The 19,837-nt window shown below is 44.1% G+C and overlaps 1 protein-coding gene across 1 annotated transcript in view; it reads left to right on the forward strand.

Moving 5' to 3' along the window:
• The window catches only part of CHCHD3 (coiled-coil-helix-coiled-coil-helix domain containing 3), a 266,630-nt gene that overhangs the window by 10,682 nt on the left and 236,111 nt on the right, over positions 1-19,837 (forward strand). The window contains exon 2 of the mRNA XM_045855666.1: positions 3,180-3,267. Within this exon, the coding sequence (XP_045711622.1) occupies positions 3,180-3,267 (88 nt within the window). The remainder of the gene's footprint in view (positions 1-3,179; positions 3,268-19,837) is intronic.

Consider the following 19,837-nt stretch of genomic DNA (forward strand, 5'->3'; position numbering starts at 1 on the left):
AAGCCAAGGGGGGTTCCAGAAGGAGGGAGTGACCCCAGGTGTTAGATGCTAAAGGGAAGCCACATAAAGTAAGTGCTTTATAAATAGAAATATAAAAGACATCTATGTATATAAACACAAAAGGAGATTTATTTGGTCAGTGGCGACTTTTACCAGAACACTTACCCTGCTGTGCTGGGATGCAAAGCCAGGGAGTGGTGAGTGAGGAAACAGGAAACTGGAAGAAGGTCCTTGAGGACTTGTCCCAGAACCCTGGGTGTTCTTGGTGACTTCTGCTTCACTCCCACATCTGGTCAGACACTGCATCTGGCATGAAAGGGGACACCTGCGTGCGACCTGGAGACCCGGCTTTCTGGGTTTGAATCTTTGCTTCATTACTGGTGAACTGTGAAATCCAGAGCAAATTATTAAATCTGGCTGTGCTTCAGTTTCCTCATCTATCCGATGGAGGTAATAATATACCTTATGCTGGGAACTGCTCTGCCTGGTTTCAGAAGCTGTAACCCCCCCCATGGCTGAGTGAGAGACCTTGGGACCCTAAGCCACTAAGGAGACAAAGCTTATCTCCCTGGCAGGAGCACCGCCTCTGCTCACTTTACTTCACCCTGCCTGGCTCCCAGTGGATGACTGGTTAGCCAGTGACTGGTAAGATTCTTCAAGGGAGGAATGACTTAAGACAGGCATGGTCACCAGGGAACCCTCAGGGAAGGACTTGGGGGGCTATAGAAAAAGGGGGTGATGGACCCTCACCCCTCAGCTTTGACATAGCCTGAGTCCCCCTTCTGTCTTCAAGAAGTCTCCTAATCTCTTGGCTGCCTTACTTCCCCTGCCTGACTTAAGCCTGAAACAATGACAGAGAGTGATGCAGCCCTGTGCTGGAAAGGGCGGGTTCCCTGGGGCGATCAGGCCTAAGAAAGAATGCATAAAAATCCTGTGAAACCTGCTTTGCTAAGAATGCTCTCAATTTTCTGATAAGGGTCTGAGCAGGAAATGAGTTTGTTTCCCCAAAGTTTTACGGCCCTTTAGCTATTTGACCCCACTCAAAATAGGCCCTCAGAGTTCTTCAGATGTTACCTGTTTGATCATTACTGCCTGGCAATGATTTGATGAGCTTTCCATATACGCCCTGCATTCCTATGCAAATTAAAGCCAGTCAAAGCTTGTCAAGGCAGGGGTCAGCACGCTCTCCCCTTGAGAGAGTGGCCGTGCAGTCCCTTTCCCCCCACAGGCCTCGGTAGTCCGGGCGAATCTGCATGTCTTGCCGCGGACACTGCGGGCTGGAGCCCACGTCAGCCTCACAGCATTGTTACGGGTCGGGTGAGGAAGACCGTGTTCTCCCTGGATTCCCTTGACAGTTACTTTTCAGAACAACTTTATCATGGTATAATTTACATGTTACAACATTCATCCGTTTTCTGTATGCAATGCTGTCTAATACTAAATGTGCCAGATTGAGCCCCCATCACCACGGTTCAGTTTCAGAACAGCCTCATCGCCCCAGGAAGCACTCGCAGGCCTGTTCACAGTTCATCCCCACCCGCACCCCGGCCATAGGCAGCCACTGCTCTCCTTTCTGTCTAAATAGAGTCGCCTTTTTTCGGTAGTTCACAGAAATGGAATTACACAATATGAGGCCTTTTGTGTCTGGCCCCCTTCATTTTAATTGTTTTAGGTTTCTCTGTGTTGTAGCATAGATCAATCAGAACTTCATTTCTTTTTATTGCTGAATTGCGTCCCCCGGCATGGATATGTGATGTTTTGTTTATCCACTCACCAGTGGATGGACATTTGCTTGTTTCCATTCTCGCTGCCGTGAGTGGTGATGCTGCGAGCGTGCCTGTGCCCGTCTTTGTGTGGGCATATGCTTAATGGCTTCTTAATTGGTCCTCCTGCTTCTGTTCTTGTCCCCGTCCAATCTGTTCCATACACTGTGTATAGAGGGATCTTTCTAAAATATCAGTCCAGTTGTGTCATTACCCAGCTCACAGTCCTCCAGTAGTGGCCAGCTGCCCTCAGGATCAAGTTCAAAACCCTTCACTGGAAGGATATTCAGAATCTAAAACCGTATTTCTCTTTCTGCCTTCTCTTTCATTAAGCCCTCTCTCCAGTTTCCTGCTTGAGCTATTCTTTTATTTGTTCATATTGTTTTGTACATTTATTTAACCGTTTATTCAGTTAACCAGGCTTATTGAGGCTCTGGCCATATCACAGCAGACAGGGCAGCCACAGCCTTGCTTTGATGGAGCTTGCTTTCTGGTGTGAAAGGCAGACCTAGGACAAGAAGGCATCAGATGGTGGGAAGTGCTATGAAGAAAGTGAAAGAGGATGACATGATAGACCTGGGGGGCTGCTGACTCAACTCTCCACGCCTGAGGGTTCCCCAGAGCCTCTGCCCTGTGGCCAGCTGTCTCTTTGTTACCCACTCGATGTCTAATGGTGGTAAGCTCTGTTTCTCCTTAAACCTTCACATGTTTCCTTCTTCTTGGACTGCCCTTACCCCACTCCTCTTCCTAACTCCTGCTCCCTCTTTCCAGCCCCGTGCAGCCCTCCTCCCTAGCTAGACTCCCTGCCCGTCCTGCTTTCTGAGGACTTCCATCACAGGCTGTCTGACCTTCACATTATATTTAAAGGCCTAACGATTGTCTGTCTCTTCTCCACTTGACGTAACTTGCTAGCAGTTGAGTACCTAAAGTCTAGCCTAGTCCCTGGCACAACCCTGGTGCACAGTGAACCTGCTGAAGGACTTGCTGTGGTTAGTCTTGAACAGGAGGGAGGATGGACATTTCTTTTGGGAGTGCAGGGGAGGAAGGGAGGGAGGAGGGAAGGCTCCGTGTATGGGTAAGCTAATTTGTAGGATTAGGGAAAGAAAGTTGAAGGAGTTCTGATGGCTTACATTTTCTCAGAGATTAGAGTTTAGCATGCAGTATAAAATGAGGAGAAGAGTTATTTATAATGAGCAATTAGCAGTGCATTAGAAGAAATAAAAAGTAGTGCTGTGGGGTGCATCTCGAAATCTTAGAACTGTTCTTACTTTCGGTTTTATAGCTATTAGAATTAGCCTAATTCCTGTAGCCCATTTGTTACACATTGATAAGGATAATTAAACTACTTGGATGCTATTGTACTGTTCTCTTTCTTGTTCTTTTATAATTGATTTTATTTTGATGTTGCCTTTTCAGCTTTCGGAAAATGTGATTGATCGGATGAAGGAAACCGCCTCGTCAGGCTCGAAGTCTCAGCGGTATTCTGGTGCTTATGGTGCCTCAGGTATCGCAGCATCTTAATTTCAGATTTTCTTAGTAGACAAATTAGAAGTGCTAAAAATTGGCTTGATAGTCAAGATCTCTGGCACTTCTCTGTCTTTTGTTATTTGAACGTTTGACATTTTCTAGGGAGCATTAGAAATCAGGACCAGGATTTCTTTTAAAAGGTTTTACACTAAAAGTAAAATGAATCTGCTTTCCAACAGTGTTTTGGACATTTTTTTCTCATTCAGCTCCTGAATCCTCTGTTGGGCTTTGGAAGGTTACTTCATATCGTTTTGTTTGAAATGGATTACTTACAGAGATATTAAAAATTTATAGTAAATATTTATAAAAAACATTGAACTTAGAAAGTATTGATTTACTGTTTCTAAATTGTAAACTATCTTCAGTGATTTTATTTCCTAATAATGTTTTTTAAGTTTGAAGAAGGTTTATTTCTTCACAGTTTTAATTATTGATGAAAATACAGTGTTAAATGAAATGCATAGAGAATTATTAAGCTTCATTTTATCTGTGGATCATGCAGAATAAAAGAGAATTTCTCTTTCTTTTTCTCTCGCCTCCCTGATCCATCTATTCATCCGTATTTTGATACCATATTTTGCTGTGTGTAATGTGCTCCTGTGTACAGTGTGCTCCCGTGTATAATGTGCTCCCGAGTACAGTGTGCTCCCTTATACAATGTGCTCCTGTGTATAATGTGCACCCATGCTTTTGGCCCAATCTTTCAGGAAAAAAACTTTCATTTTTATTTTTTAATTAATTTATTTATTTATTTATGTTTAGAAACAAAACCGATTATCGTATTCCAGGGTATTATTTTGCATACAGGTATCATTATTGCTTTCTAGAGTCAACACTTTTAACACATAAGCACGAATACAAGAATTAAAAACATTTTTATAGATACGGAATTAGTACTACCCCCATATAATGCACATCCTTATTTTTCCCTCAAAAGTTTGGGCAAAAACGTGTGCGTCGGACAGGGCAGAGTGTAGTAGGCAGTCCTGCAGCGTCACCTCGCAGCCATGCTGAGTGGGCTCGCTCACACCCGTCTTCGCTGCTGCAGCTCCCATCCAGTAACCCGCGCCTCTTCTGCAGGAGCCTCTTCGCTGGCTTCCCGCTTCCGCTCCTGTGTCCTTACGCTTTCCCAGGCACTTGGGGCTTCAGCAGCCTTAAAAAAAATGAATTAGTTCATGTTACATGCCAGGGGCGGACCTCAGTGGTACATAGAATATCACGTGAACCGCTTTCCTTGGCCTCTGAGGCACACCATGACCGCCTTCTTCCTACTTTTCCAACATCATCTTGCTCTATGGATATTTTTAAAATGGGGATTTGATCTGAAATATGATTTGTTCTAGGTAGATTTTTGTTTTTACCTACTGGGCTAAGGAAGTAGGATGATGATGATGATTAAATAATGATGAATACTGATAAATAAAACTTAAGTAGTGCTTATTACGTGCCAGCTACTCTGCTAAATCCCTTATGTATCTTATCCCATTTAGTTCTTCTCACCCCGTGAGGAAGGTATGTTATTAACCCATTTTACACAGAAGGAAACTGAGACTTAAATTAATTGTCTTGCCCATGGACACACAGCTGGTAAGCAGTGGAGGTGATGGTTGAATTCAGTCTGTTACAGTCCTGAGCAAATGCTGTTTTATTATAGCTTGAATGACACCTTGCTTCCCTTGTAGAAGGGATGTGACATACTAATTGGAGAGAAAGAGCTGCCCTTTAGTGCTGTTCTTCTTGATTTCAGGAAAGAACCTTCTATCTATAAGTGATTGTTGGTTCTTCTAGGGTTGTTTTTTGTTTTGTATTCATTCTCATTCAATACTGAGTTGAAGGAGAGAAAGTGTTTTTCCTCTTGGTTGGCTTCTTACGCTAATCCTTTGAGAGAGTGGGTGTGGGTGGGGAGGCTTGCTGTGAGTGCTCCTGGCTTGGCCTGCAGAGCATGACACTGGCGTTGGGGCGGGCCCTGGCTGTGCTGGGGGATCCACCCCTTCCCGTGTCTGGGTTTGACGTGACCGATGAGCTCTCTGAGCCATGGCCGGCCCGGGCCCTGCAGACGCCTTGAATACCACTTTGTGTTTGGGTGGTCAGGCTAGAACTACATCTAAATGCTATCCACTAGTCACATATGGCCTTAAGATTTAAATTATAATTAATAAAAATGAACTAAAGTAGAAATTTCAGCTCAGCTGCACTAGTCACATTTCAGTGCTCAGTAAACACACGCGGCTTGGGGCCACCAGGTTGGACAGTGCAGAGGTGGGACGTTTTCATCCGCTCCAGCCTAGACCACATCAGTGCTCGGCACCGTGACCTTCACGGATGACGTGAGTGATGTGGTGACGGAGGGTATGGAGGTGGGTGGCTCTGTGTGTTCTCGACTCTTGTTTCCTGCCTTTTCCATGTCCCAGCACCCCCAGGATTGTGGGTAAACGGAAACGTCGGGGGGTTTTTCCCCAAGGCTTGCTGTCCTCACCTCAATCCTCAGCACCGCTTCCTGACTGGTGTGTAACGAGTGTCCTGGAGGTAGTGCTTCCTCAGGTGCAGAGTAGCTGGGCAGCACCTCATGTGTGCGCTCCCATGCCACATGCATTCTGTGTATGCCGTGTGAGACAGGCTCAGCAGGACGGCCAGTGTGGGTTCTTTGCACCCGTTTCCCTTCCCCCTTCCAGCCCAATCCAACCCAACCCAGCCCAACCCAAGGAAAGAACTGAGATTTGCCGTGCTGTTTGGAAATGACCTTGCATTTAGGTTAAGTATGCATTTAGGCTACGATTTTGCAAATTAATAAAGATTTATTCTTCATAAGATTTAAAAAATTATGTGTATAAAAGTAGAAAGCCTCAAAGTTTATTCTCTTCAACATTTGTCTCATTTGGAGTTTCGTTAGTACTCAATAATAGATTTGTTAAGATTTATAATTTAGATGTGCTATGAAATAATATTTCATGTTTACAAAAACTATTGATAAAAATGGCACTGCTTTTTCTGCATTTTCAATGTCAGGTGAATTACATAAATGTGAGTTGAAATTTCAATATTTATTCAAATGCTTTCTTCCTTACAAAACTAATTCACATCAGCCCTAGGCTCTTCATATGTGTGAATACAGGGCAGTGTCTTTGATGGACTGAGAGCCCTAGGATTTATGTATATCGGAACTAAGTTTTATCATATATGTACCTTTGAGAATATAATTTTATTCTGTAAGAAAGTGAGTTACACTAAAGACTTCACTGAAACTATTTTTTTGCCAAACCTTGAACCAGATCAATGACTCGTTGCAATAAGTATTTCCATGTAAGCTGTTCCGGCAAAATAATATGCTATGTGACACATGGCAGATTGTAATGCCACTTTAATAAATGAATGTGCTCTAAAGAAATTAGCTGTGTCCTTGCCGCCTCAGATTCTTTGCCGTGTAATGTGTTAGCTATATTGGTTTGCTTTTACAATAGAGAATTTCCTGTTTTAGGCTGACATAGGGGTTGTCGCTGCACATAGTTATAATCTTTTCATTAACATCTTGCATCTTTTGATTTTATTTACTTATTTTTAATTTTTGTCGAATGGATTGGGATGAAATTGGTTGTAAAATTATAGGTTTCAGGCATGCAATTCTATAACACATCATCTGTGTATTGTATTGTGTGTTCAGCATCCAAAGTCAAGTCTCCTTCCATCCCCATTTACTTTTTACTCTCTTCTACCTTCCCCCACCCCCTTTCCCTCTTGAATCACTGCACCGTTGTCTGTGTGAGTGAGATTTTTTTTTCCACTTAACCCCTTCACATTATTCACCCAGTTTCCCAGCACCCTGTCCCTTCTGACAGCTGTCAGTCTGTTCTCTGTATACATCAGTCTGTTTCTGTTTTGTTAATTTATTTTGTTCGTTAGATTCCACATACAAGTGAAATCATATGGTATTTGTCTTTAGGAAAAGCTTACTGGCTTACTTCATTTAGCATAATGCTTTCCAGGTCTACCTGTGCTGTGGCAAAAGGTAAGGTTTCTTTCTTTTTTGTGGTCGAGTAGTATTTCATTGTGTAAATGTAGCACATCTTTTTTATCTTTTGGGCTGATGGGCACTTGGGCTGTCTCCGAATCTTGGCTATTGTAAATAATGTTGCAATGCACATAGGGGTGCATATGTTCTTTCATGTTAATATTTTGGGTTTCTTTGAATGTATTTTTGGAAGTGGAATGGCTGGGTCCTAGCAGCTCTTCAAGGCTCAGTCAGATGTAGCACTGTAGAGAGAGTTCACAGTAAACGAGCTGTGCTTTCTCCTTTGCTTTGAGTCACAAGAACGGAAGGGAGTTGCACTATCTGGGTTTGTAACTTTAAATATCTGAGTATTTATTGATGCCAGTGTCTCAGCTCTCCACTTTTTTTTGCATGTGCTGTAATAATTTGCCTGACAGTTCCTAAAAGGAAGAAATGCATACACTGTTGATTTAAAGGTGTGCTTTAAATATTAGTAAAATTCTTTGGTAAGTGTAGTTTGTTTTTAAAGACAAATCCATAAGCAGTGTACATTTAATGGACGGTTGAACAGCTGTTTGCTCCATCAGTCGACAAATGTGAGCATGCAGCAGTCTTTGACTTCAGGAACTATTAGTGTGGTGGAAGCATAAGTAACATTACTATGGAGGAAATAAGTACTAGTTTGGTGCCCTTCACCTGCTTAGTTAAGTTTTCAACTAGGTGAATGAATACATGGGATGGAATATATAAGAGGCCCAGCAAGTGCTTTAGGAATTCAGAGAAAAAAGGCCAAGAGCTTGGGCCGGCAGGCCCTTGGGGGAAGTGGACTTGAGCCAGACCTTGAGGATAAGAGAGACGGGGTGTTGGTGTTGAAGGCATTCCTTGTGGAGTCAGTTCACAGACCAGATCAACTCAGAGAAAGGGTGCATGCGAGTGTCGCAGGTGTGGGAAAGCGGGGTAAGCTAAGGAGCTTAATATTATCCTGTGGGCCCTAGCGGTTACCAAGCAGGTCTGCTTAATTTTAGGATACGAGTTTAAAAGTTGCATTCACCCTGGTTGGGTGGGCGCAGTGGGTTGGAGCATTGTCCTATACAACAAAAGGTTGTGGGTTCGAGTCCTGCTCAGGGCACATACCTAGGTTGCAAGTTAGATCCTTGGTTGGGGTGCATGTGGGAGACAACCGAATGATGTTTCTCTCTTTCTCTCTCTCTCTCCCTCTCTCTCTCTCTCTCTCCCTCCTCCCTTTTCCTTCCCCCTCCTTCCCTTTCTCTCTCTCTAAAATCAATAAACATATCCTCTTGTGAAAATTAAAAAAAGTTGCATTAGTTGTACTTTTTAAATATACTTGGATATTAACATTTTAATAGCTGAAAATGCAGTGCTGATTTTCTCATTGATATTTTTATATTTAACAAAAAAATCTAAATAGTAAGAATATGTTTTCCACTGTAGTACTAAATAAAACCATTTTTGTTTTCATGAATAAAATCAGCAGCCCCATGAGCATTTTTGTTTGTCCGTAATTGGCCCTATGACCCTCCCACCCCCCCCAAAAAGGTCATTTTTAGCTGCTTGAGGCAGTGCAGGGTACAGCTGATGGTTTCTGAGCAGGAAGGGGGAGTGAGTGCAGCAGGTCCTTGGAACGATGATGTGTAGGATGAACTGGAAGTTGAGGCAGTGAAGACAGCGGCCCCAGGGCTGAGGTCGAACTGGCGGAGGCAGGAAGCAGCGGGAGGGTTAGTGGCGAGGGCTGCGTGGCTGGGTGGCTGGGTAGTGGTAGCCCTTGACTCCCACCTCGATTTTTTCTCCCATGGTCCAGGGCACTGTCCTCTGCGCTGTTTGAGTCACCTTCTTTGTGTTGTATTTAATTTTGAGAGAGCAGCACAAATTTAAACTCGCTTTAACTTTAAAATTGAGAAGAGAATATAGAAAACTTTGAAAGGTAGAACAAGTCATTGGCAGTAGAGTTTATGAGCCATGGTGCTTTTGGATGGCGGAAGGGGAGTCACGCAGAGAGGAAATGGCTGCAGCAGGAGAGGAAGGGCGTTATGGAGAGAGAAGCCTAGCGGCTTCTGGAATGTTGGTGCGCCACACCTGTCGGTAGTTTTCCGTGACGAGGAACTCCGATTCTTGGTTGCCTGATTGGCCACTGGCTGCAGATGCTTATTCAGTCCTCAGAGGTCCCTGTGCTGTGACTGCTGTAGCACAATTCACCTTCCATTAGTGCTTCCAAGCAGGATGCAGTCACGTGGGTCAGGATTTTCCTCCTAGTGCCTGAAGTTTTAGAAAGAAGCAGCTGTTTTGTTAGGTTGCACTTAGATCAGAAATAGAGGAATGAGCCCTGGCCAGGTGGCTCAGTTGGTTAGAGTGTCATCTCAGTACGCCAAGATTGTTACAGGTTCCGTCTCTGCTCAGGGCACATACATGAAGCAACTAGTGAATGCATAAATTAGTGGAACAACAAATCGATGTTTCTCTGTCTTTCCCATACTTTTCTTTCTCTCTACAATCAGTAAAAAACAAAAAAAAATAAAAGAAATAAAGTAATCCACAGAGAGCCAGTACTCAGGAGCTGGAAGGAAGTCACTTCAGTGGCCATGTGGAAAAAGAGAAACTATATTAAAGAAACTCCCCATTTTTTGCTGCAGTTCATTTTGGACACAGGTGTTTGTATTAGCATAACAAGTAAGTTGTGGATTTCACCAATAATGTAAGCCTCAAAGAGAAAACAAGTATAAAGTATAAATTGTATAATCATGCTTCAGAGTTTATAAAATAAAATATTAGACATTGGTTATATAAGCAGCCCTGATGGGTTATATAGTGTAGGGCAGGGGTGTCAAACTCATTTTCACTGGGAACCACATCAGCCTGTGGTTGCCTTCAAAGGGCCAACAATAATTTTAGGACTGTATAAGTGTAACTACTCCTTAACTGTTAAGGAGTTGAAATTACATTCAGCCTTTTGAAGGCAACTTCACCGTGAGGCTGATGAGGCCCCCGGTGAAAATGAGTTCGACACCCCTGGTATAGGGCCTACAACAGATGAAAATAGTATTTTTGATTTAAATTTAATATGCCAGTGGTAAAATAAATGCTTGATTAACAGTATTTTTTGCCTTCTTGGAATTCGATAGACTTTTTTTAGGGCATCATCTGGATGGCTGAGATTTTTAAGAACAAATTGCCCGAGAAAGTTTTTTTTTGTTTTGTTTTTTTTGTACATTTTCCTGCTGCAGGCAGGGGTATTCTGACTCAATCCATTGACCCTTCCAGCTGTCGACCAAATGGTAGGTTATTGTTATTGATGGTGATGTTTCCCCTTGTAAAAACCATTTAAAAAGGTAAGGTCTGACCCAGCATTTCATTTCTTCCTTCACCCTGTTCTGTCTCGCTGGTTTACTCAGAATCATTTGCACAGAGCTCTGTATTAGTCCAGATCTGTGCTGCCAGGGAAAATTGAGTGCTTTGAAGTCCCCCTTTTAAGCCCCTTCTGCCCCCAGGGCTACTTGACACCTGCTGGCAGCTGTCATGGTCCTGGAGTGTTCCTTGAAAAGCACTGGGAACCCACGGGGGTCATTATGGTAAGGCTCTTTAGGTTTTTTTTTCTTTTCCCCCCACAGAATCGCTGTGGCACACTTAAGACAGTATTCTGGTTCTGCATGCCCTGGGTCCCCTGAGTATATTGTTAATTGAAATAGGGGTTTTAATTAGCTTGCATCAAATGATGGGAGATTGGAATTACATTACAGGATAGTAAGAATAATGATCTCCTTATTTAAAGGCGTCACAAGGTGGTTGGAGCCCCTCACAGGTTGCACGTGGGGCGGCGGAGGGCTGCCGAAGGCCCCCTGTGTGTTGACTCTGTTGGCAGGACTTGTCCAACAGCGAGTGGTGCTGCTCTGCTCCCCACTTCGTGCCCCTTTGCTGTGTTGCATTCCCCAGTCTGTCCTCACTATACTGTGCAGCCCTAGTAATCTTTCCGAAACCTAAAACCAATCTTGTCGTTTCTCTGTTTAAAGTTCGAGGCTTCCCCTTTGTCTCAGGATGGCATAAATTTCTTCAGCGTAGCCAGCTGGGTGCCGCACAGTGTGTCCCCTGCTGTGTCTCCTGCATCATCTCTGGGCCCACTTCTCTCGTGGTGAACTCTGGGTAGTCACACTGGAGTTCCCGAGTGTCCTTGAACTTGCCCTTTTTGGCTCTGTGAGTGTGGTGGTCTTTTCTGTGTGAACACTGTTCTTCTAGCTGTCGTCCCCAGCTCCACCCCCACCTCACCTCTGACCTGTCGTTTATCTGGCTAATTAGTTCTTCCTCACGGTTCAGGTCTCCGCTAGAAATCACTTACCCCAGCAAGCTTTTCCTGACTCCCAGTCTGGGTTGGGCGCCCTTCTGGTGGGGTCCCCTAGCACCCCAGTGTGCGCTTGTCCTGTCATTTGTCAGGTAGTGGGGTAATGGCCCGTTTACTCACCCCTGTTCCTTGGATTCCACGGCCTCTACCCACTCACTGGTCCTCTCAGGACGTCCTCATGCGGTACTTCTGTTTGTGCTTTCCCTTTCTCTGGTGCTGACTCTCTTTGCAGAGGTAGAGCAGGGATAGGTCTGTCTTTGCCGTGGCGAATGGCCGGTTGAAGTCGGATAATGAGGCGAGTGGGGTAGAAGAAGTCTCAGAGGGGCGAGGCAGTTTCTCTTTCCAACAGCCATTTCCCCTTCATCTCATGGGGGCTTCCGAAGCCCGTACCTTTTTGAAAAATTTCCTTGTGTTGTATCAGCAAGTCTTGTTGTAGCGTACACTTCCTTACATTGTAATTACACATTTCCTTTGTCTGTCTTCCCTACTAGATTATGAGCCTTTGAGGCAGGGAATGGTTGTTACTCATCTTCTGCACCCTCAGCCACAGTGGCTGCATTACAGTGTGAGGTGCTCAGTGCGTTTGTGGAATGAAGGAGCTAAAGCACAGCTGGTGCCATGTGTAGGTGCGTGTGCCAGCCAGACACGAGGAGGAGGAGGGGCCTTTCTCCAGAGCTTGTCTCACTGGGCACGGGAGTGTGTGTTTGGGCGTGGTGCATGGTGCCCGAACAGCGCTATGCCAGCCTCCGGACTTAACCGTAGCAACCCAGTGAAGCCCTTTCTTGAGTACCACCTTGTGAAAGTACCAGTTTGGGGGTGGGTAGTAGCCTGGGCGTGGGGCCCTGACGTGGAAACAGTGATGTGGAGATCCACGGCCTATTCCTAGTTAACAATGTAGTTTAGAGAAGAAATAATCTGAGCAGACTAGGTACGTTTTGGAGAGGGCTGAAGCAATTTGGGATCCCTACCCCACCGAGCGTCTTGCGCTCTCAGTTCCTGCCCCCTCCTCACTTTCCTTTTCCATTCCCACTGAGTCAGAGTTAACCTGGCATTGGCTCCTTTGCCCTGGAATTCTAGGGTAGGAGGGTTAGGGGAGGTCAGGTGCAGAGGTCTGGGTTGAGGCCTCTGACTTCGAAAAGCAGCTCCTTAGCTCTGGCAGCCTCCCCCAGGAGGCCCCCCGAATGGCCTGTTGTCAGAATCCGGCACCCTAGGGAGTAGGGCTCCTCATCCCTATCTCTTCTTCTGGGGCTGGTCCTCAGGCTGGGTCTCAGCTTCTGACCCAACTCTGACTCTTTCTCTTCCTGAAAGGGCGGTTTCTCTGCTCTCGCCCAAGTCCAGGGCCCAGCTCTTTGAAGCCTGGGGGTTTTGGTGTGTGGAGGCTCAGGAACTTGGAGGTTTGGTTGGGCTTCTGGTTAGGGATTGGGAGGAAGACCCACTCACTGCTTGTGTCCCCTCAGGCCACTGTGGGGAGAGTGGCAGACCAGGGAGCTGGCTCCCCTGTGTGTTCAGACCGTATACAAGTAGCTTAGCACTCGCTAACAGTGATGAAAGAAAACTGCTAAGGAACTGGCATAGCTCATCCAGGCATGTGCCCTGTGCATCCCGTTTCCCCCTTGAGGCTGGCGGAGCAGCTAGGGCCACGTGCCGCAGTAACGGAAATGCACACAGCTCCGACAGGCTGCTTTGGCAGTCACACTGATTAAATTTAAGGTAGGATTCGTCCCTCTGTTGACATAACAGTCATCTCATGACTTAAAAATAATAAGATAAAATACTGATTTCTGTATGCTACTTTTGAGGGGGGACCCGAGGAGTTATATGAAAATCAGTTATTATAATTAGGATAGATTTGATTTAAATCAAAATATTAAAGCATTGTTTAAGATAGTTCACCAGAAACATTTCTGCTTTTTTATTAATGCAACCAGCTAGGTTATGGATTCTATTGTTCTTATAATTATTTAAACAAATTATTTACACAAAATATAATTATTCCAACAAAATACCTACAACAGCTCTCAATTTATTTCCCTAATAAAACTTGTGTTTTTAGCCAGAAGAGCTGGCTTTCTCTCTCTGTGTACGTGCACAGTTGCGGATGTGGTAAGGCTGACCGACTGTTTTTTTCTGGTAGGAAAGTGGGGCTGGCCGAGCAGCTTTTGTTTGAATTTGTGGGGCATCGCAGGTGCCTGCTGGGCTCAGAGGTTTTCTTTAATTTTTCTAAATAACGTGTTGACTTTTCTGGGAATCTTATAAGAGATCGAGCTCATACACTGCTTTTGTGACATCTTATAAAACTTTTCTAAAAAGTTGGTTTAATATTCTCTCATAAACTTTTTTAGAGTGTTTATTATAAGGTAATAGGAAGTTATAGTCCTCTTTCCATGGTTATTTTTGACCTTTGACATATTTTATTAGTTTGTTTAATAAAAGACTCTAAGAAAAAGATGAACTGCATAATTAAAAAATAATGTTTTTTCAAGCCTGGTTAACATATAAATGATAAATTGATCCTTCTGATTTTTACCCTGTGCTACTAAACATTCTGCCTCTATTGACATAGCCACTATTTCATGACCCACGTCCATCATTTGGCAAAAATGATGGAGTAATACTTTTGAAAACAGTGATTGTTTTTTAATTGCTCACTTGTATTGCTCATTATAGCTTATAAGACTTTGAACTAGAACTTTTAAAGGCAATGTTATATTTTGATTGGGAATTACTGTTGTCTTTCTGTCCAAGTAAAATTCTCTCAGTTGAACTGTCTCCGAGGCCTCCGTGGTACTCCAGCTGCAGCTTTGTGCTGAGTATTTCAGGGGCCCGGTTGGTACCGGGCTGCCCGGCCCACTGGGAGCACCAGCTCCTCTTCCCCAGCAGTGGTGTACTGCGACTGCGAGCCTTCAGACACAGGTTCCGGGGGGAGGTGAACCCCACTTTCTTCACCTAGGGAATGGAGAGTGTGTGGTGTGTGTGCAGTGTGTGTGTTGTGTTCAGAGAGCTTTTGTCATATGCTAGTTGTGTGATCTTGTGTGAGTTATCCCAGGGTCCTCCAGAGTAAAATGGAAAGGCTAATTTCACATGCTTGCCACAGGGACTAAATGAAACGTAACAGGTGATCGATAAATGTCACGTTCACTTTTTTTCTTTAACATAGTGTCTAGGGCTATAACTTCCCTGGCACCCTTCACGTACCTCAGGTTGGTTCTGGCAACCTTTCTGTTTACCTTCTTTGCCTTTTGCTTGGCCTTCTTTGCCCTTCTTCCAACAACCATTTGTTTAGACCTGGCTCTGTGCCAGACACTGCTGAGTGCTGGGGTGTCAGAGACACACAGCAGAGAAATGCACCAGGAGCTGTAATGGACACACCCATGGAGCATAAGGAGCTGATGAAGGACTAGCTCTGCCCGGGCAGGTCGGGGAGACTTCGTGAGGGCGGTGATGATATTTGAGCTGAGTATCGATGGATGAACAGGAGTTCACCAATCAAACATGATGGGATTGGAGGTGGGGGATGGAGGGGAGGGAGGGCATTTCTTGGGAGAAATAATGATGGGTGCAGTGTTAGAACCATAAAGGGCCTACTGATTCCTGGAGCTTATGAGAACTTGATTCTGTTGACTTGGCTTCCCTCTGAACTCATGTGGCATTTTGTCTATGTTTTTTGCTTGGTAGTTACTACTTTTTCCTTTAAAAACTACTTAATTATAGCCATGTTAGCATCTTACTTGTGGAATTAAGGGAATTAACATTTGGAAGCCCCCAGTCCCAGTGTGACCTATGTGGCATTTGTCCCATCTGTAAAAGGTGCTCAAGACACACTTGACAATGGAGTGAATGAATGGAAGGACCCGTAAGCATCCCCAGTTGCTTCTGAAGCCAGTTACAAAAGACCACACATTGCATGGTCCCATTTTTGTGAAACATCCAGCCTAAGCAAATCATTCGAGACAGAAAGCGGATGAGTGGCTGCCTGGGCCTGGGGGTGGTCAGAAGGCGGGTGGCAGGGACAGGGAGGGACTGCTGTGTTGCACAGCTCTCCAGTTGTCCCGAACAGCCGTCAAGTGTATAGTAGACAGATGACATTTTATCTCAATAAGGCTGTTGAAATACTTTTGAAATCTTGTCAGGTTTTGAAAGAGTGGTTTGAAATGCACCATGTTTTTTCTGCTCTCACAATATACATTTAGGGACTGGCATTATATATTTCTCAGGCTGCTTTAAAATCTGGACTTGGAGCTCCGTAGAATGCAGGTGAAGTAGAGTTTTGGGACTTCAGTGCTGCCTTCAGAGGTTCCAGGGAGTTGGGGTGGGGGGTGCTTTTGATGAGGCTCTGCGGAGCGACCCCATTCTCTGTCTGGGAAGCACCGTGCTCAGTTGTTTGTTTTAGTGTCGGCTAGTGGCTCTGTTGGCTGTATTGAAGAGTATATTTTTATTTTTCTAGTTTTTGAAGAAGTTTGTTCTTAGGGTGCTTTGTCTTAGGAAAAAGAAATGTCGCATTCACAGAAATGGAATGGTGCTGTTTCTGTCACCTTCAGAATGATGGAGGGAGACGTAATTTGTTTTTTAGCCTATTGATCTCGTATTTCTCATTAACAGGTAGTTTATTTTTAAAGTCTGTTTTATACTGAAGCATTTGCTCAGCCATAGATGTATTAATAAAACCTGTGCTCTTAGAGAAGTTGTTTAACGTGGTTTTCTGTTTTCTTGCCCGTTGTAGGAACTGGTAGTTTCTGTTGACGAAACAGCAGGGAGCACCCATTTGGGTGTGCTCATTCATGCAAAATGTAGCCCTGGGAAAATGAACAAAGATCACAGCTGAAAGGTATTCATCATGCAGTCTATCCACAGGAAATCATCATCGAATGACTTAAGTAAAGCAGTTGTTCCTTGATCCTGCATCGCTGATGTAGTCGTTCAGGATGTTTACCGTTATTATGTGTGCATTTCTCTTTCTCATGTGATTGCCAGCTATCTTAAAAAATGGGATGCTTCAGACTGATGTTTTGGGGAGGCTGATATGATCTACTTGACCCTGATTTAACTTGAATAGTGGCAGTGGGTGGTTCTTCATCGCAATCTGACTGGTATTAGTTAGGGTTTCTTCAGAGGCTGTAATAGCAAAAGCATTGCATTTTACTTCTCTTCACTTGTCCCGCAACAAGCAGAGTGTTACGCAGTGCTTCAGCCCAGGCCTGGATCAGTAGTAGGTCTTTCCAAGTATGGCTAGGAGGGCTTACTAGAGCCAGTGGCCCCAGGGTTTGGTGGGAGAGCTTCCCAGTTGTCCAAATAGACCCCCCACCACTCCTATGCATGACCCAAGAGGTTGCTCAGACACCTATTAAATACACTGAATAAAGGGCCAGCATTATGGTTTGGTGGACAGAGTAGGACAGTGATAGATATTGAGGCCCTGACATGACTGAGTCTGGGTCTCCAGCTCTGCCTATTACTGTGATGTGACCTGGGCCAATGTGTTGAACCTCTCTGAACCTCAGCATTCTCCGATGAGTGATGTCCGGGAGTCACAGGGGCTGCGTGCTCAAGGCACTGCCCCTTCTTGGCCAATTCCCCATTATTGGACAGAGGGAGTCAGAATGCATTTCCCCCCAAAAGAATGGTACAACTGAAAATAACATCCTTAGAACAATTCTTCAGGCTTATAGTGGATTTTTGGGTTAACTTGGAAACTCAAATATTGTTTTGCTTTTTGATGATGAGCTTACAATGAGTTTTGGCACTAGTGTTCTGGCATCTTCCCATAGCTTAAAGTCAAGGTCAGCCCTCTGTACAGGGTTTCCTTATGTCTTGTGAGAGGGTTTGAAACACGTCACCTTGGATTCCAGCATTGGGGTTTAGGTATTGGCTCTGTGTAGTTGCAGTTGAGACAAAGATATTTGTTTACACATGCACAGAAACGTTTGTGTGTTCAACATCACCTTTGGAAATAATGTCGACCACATTTTAACAGTTTAATAGTCACGGCAGGTTCCTTGCAGTACCAGCTCATGTCAAAGGAGACTTTCTTCTCTTGTTTGCTGTTATGCCCAAAGGCCAGTGTGGCTGCGCAAGGAAGTGAAGGTGCCGTAATAATTTACTTTTATAATAGTTTATATAATTTTGGTTGGCTTTTGCTCATCCATTTTCCCATGTGTGGTGGTGGCTTTAAAAGTCTGATGTTGCAGAGTGAGTGAGCGAGTGAGAAGCAGTGCGGTGCGGTGAGGGGGTCCCGAGCTTTGGGGCCTGCCCGTCTGAACCACCATGGGCCGGTCACCTAGGTTTGCTCACCTCCAAAACTGCTGTGAATTATGTCTGGGGTAACCTAATGCCTTGGACATTGTTTCATAGAGACTAATTTAAATTTAAATCGGATTGCTGATTGGAAATGAGACCTGACTTCCGTCTCAGCCTTCTTAGCAACCTACCATTTGACCTCAGGTGAGTTGCTTTCTTTCTCTGGGCCTTAATGTTCTTTCTGTCAAGTGGTGCAGTGGACTCTTCCCTCTGGGATTCCTTGGAGGGACTGTGAGCTTTCTAGAAGAGAACCACTTTCATTGATCTTTGCATACCAACACCTTGCCTAGGCAAAATGTTTTTTGAACGAATGAGTTTGCAGCTGTGTATATTTACCACTGGAATCATAGTTACATATATATGTAATTATGTAATAATTATGAATTTGTCTATGCCTGAACATTTATAAATGGAAATTGTTGTTTGAAGTTTGTCTTCAAGCAGTGTGATAAATACCTTTATCTGTAAATTTTCATCCACACACATGTACACATATTCACACATGTATATGTACATACATGTACGTGTATGTCTAGATCTAATACAATTTTAAAATTAGATAAAAACATATAAAAATGATCAAGGTGCAAGAATATGCAATTTTAAAGATCTCACGTTTTAAAATAATGTTTCATTATTTGGATATGATGCTCAGAATAACTTGGCGAACAGCAACAAAAAAATTTGTTGGCAGCTTCTAGGTTTAAAAAAAAACATGCCAGAGAATTAGGGAAAAACAGTAATTAAAAGGGCACTGTCAAGGTTGGTAGGTCTAAATTTAGCATGCCAGCTGTGCTTTGGTTTGTAGGGTGTGTGTGCCCTGCTGTCTCCCCCTGTGGTTTGCCTGCCTTGTTAGGAACAGGGAGCATGTTGTGGAAGTGCAGATAGCGCCTTCTGAAACGCAGCCTTAAGGAGTGGCTGCCTGCATGTCACAGGGCCTGCTGGCCTGTGGGCCCCTTGTCAGTGTCCGGGGAAGTTTCAAGCTGGCAGGTGTAGTACGTTCGACTTTCCCCTTGGCTGTGGTCTGTTGCTGAAGGAGTTCTTCGAGAACGTACCACAGCCTTCTCCTCTGTGCTGGAAATGCTGTGTTCTGTTGAATCTTAAGATGCCAGTAGTGATAAGATACTCTATTATTGTCAAGAAATAACCTTGACAATTAAGCTATGATAACATTTTTTATTTATTGGAAGAACACAGATTAAGGAAAATTGAAGTGAAATGAATTTGTTACGGCATTTTTGAAACGTGTTCATGTTCAGAGTCCAAGTCTTTGACTCACTTTCTGGCTCGGGGTTGTCCGTGTCAGTGTATTTCCACTCACTCTCACCCTGTAGCCAGGTGAGTGCTCCTGATGTAGCATTGCTCCTCGATGTAGCCTTTCTTAAGAGTGCTTCCCCAAGCTATGGACTCCAGAGTTCTCTCCCAAGAGGCTGACACTCATTTTGCATGTTTTGATGAGATTGCTTTCTTGATCTTTCATTGACAATGTCATGAACTGTGTAATGGTTGCCACATGGCCCCTAGCAATAGTAACATGCCGTCAGTATCAGAGCTGTTAAAATGTGAATGAATGTACATCTTAGAGTCAGTGGAATTTGGCAGCTGTGGAAGGAACTTGGACGGAGCAGTCACCATCCATAGGTGAATAGTGGAGGCTCGGAATACAGGGTATTTTTCTGCCTTGTAAATGCTTAGTACCATAGCGAAGGATATTGTTTCAAGTTGAGACACTGTTATTCGCTAATCCTTTTAATGTGCAATTCCCATTTCTCTTCTGTGGAGAATTTTATTGGAGAGTTTAACCTGAAAAGATAGCTCTGTTCTTTCTGTCCTGTTGAAACATCTTTCGAACATCAAACCTGCTTTGCCCCGTAAACATTCGTAGTTGTGTGTAAATTATAAGGGTTACAAAGATGAGTG

Source organism: Phyllostomus hastatus, unplaced genomic scaffold (genome assembly GCF_019186645.2).
Source record: "Phyllostomus hastatus isolate PE091 unplaced genomic scaffold, TTU_PhHast_1.1 phas_scaffold_114, whole genome shotgun sequence".
In the NCBI taxonomy this organism is placed as follows: domain Eukaryota; kingdom Metazoa; phylum Chordata; class Mammalia; order Chiroptera; family Phyllostomidae; genus Phyllostomus; species Phyllostomus hastatus.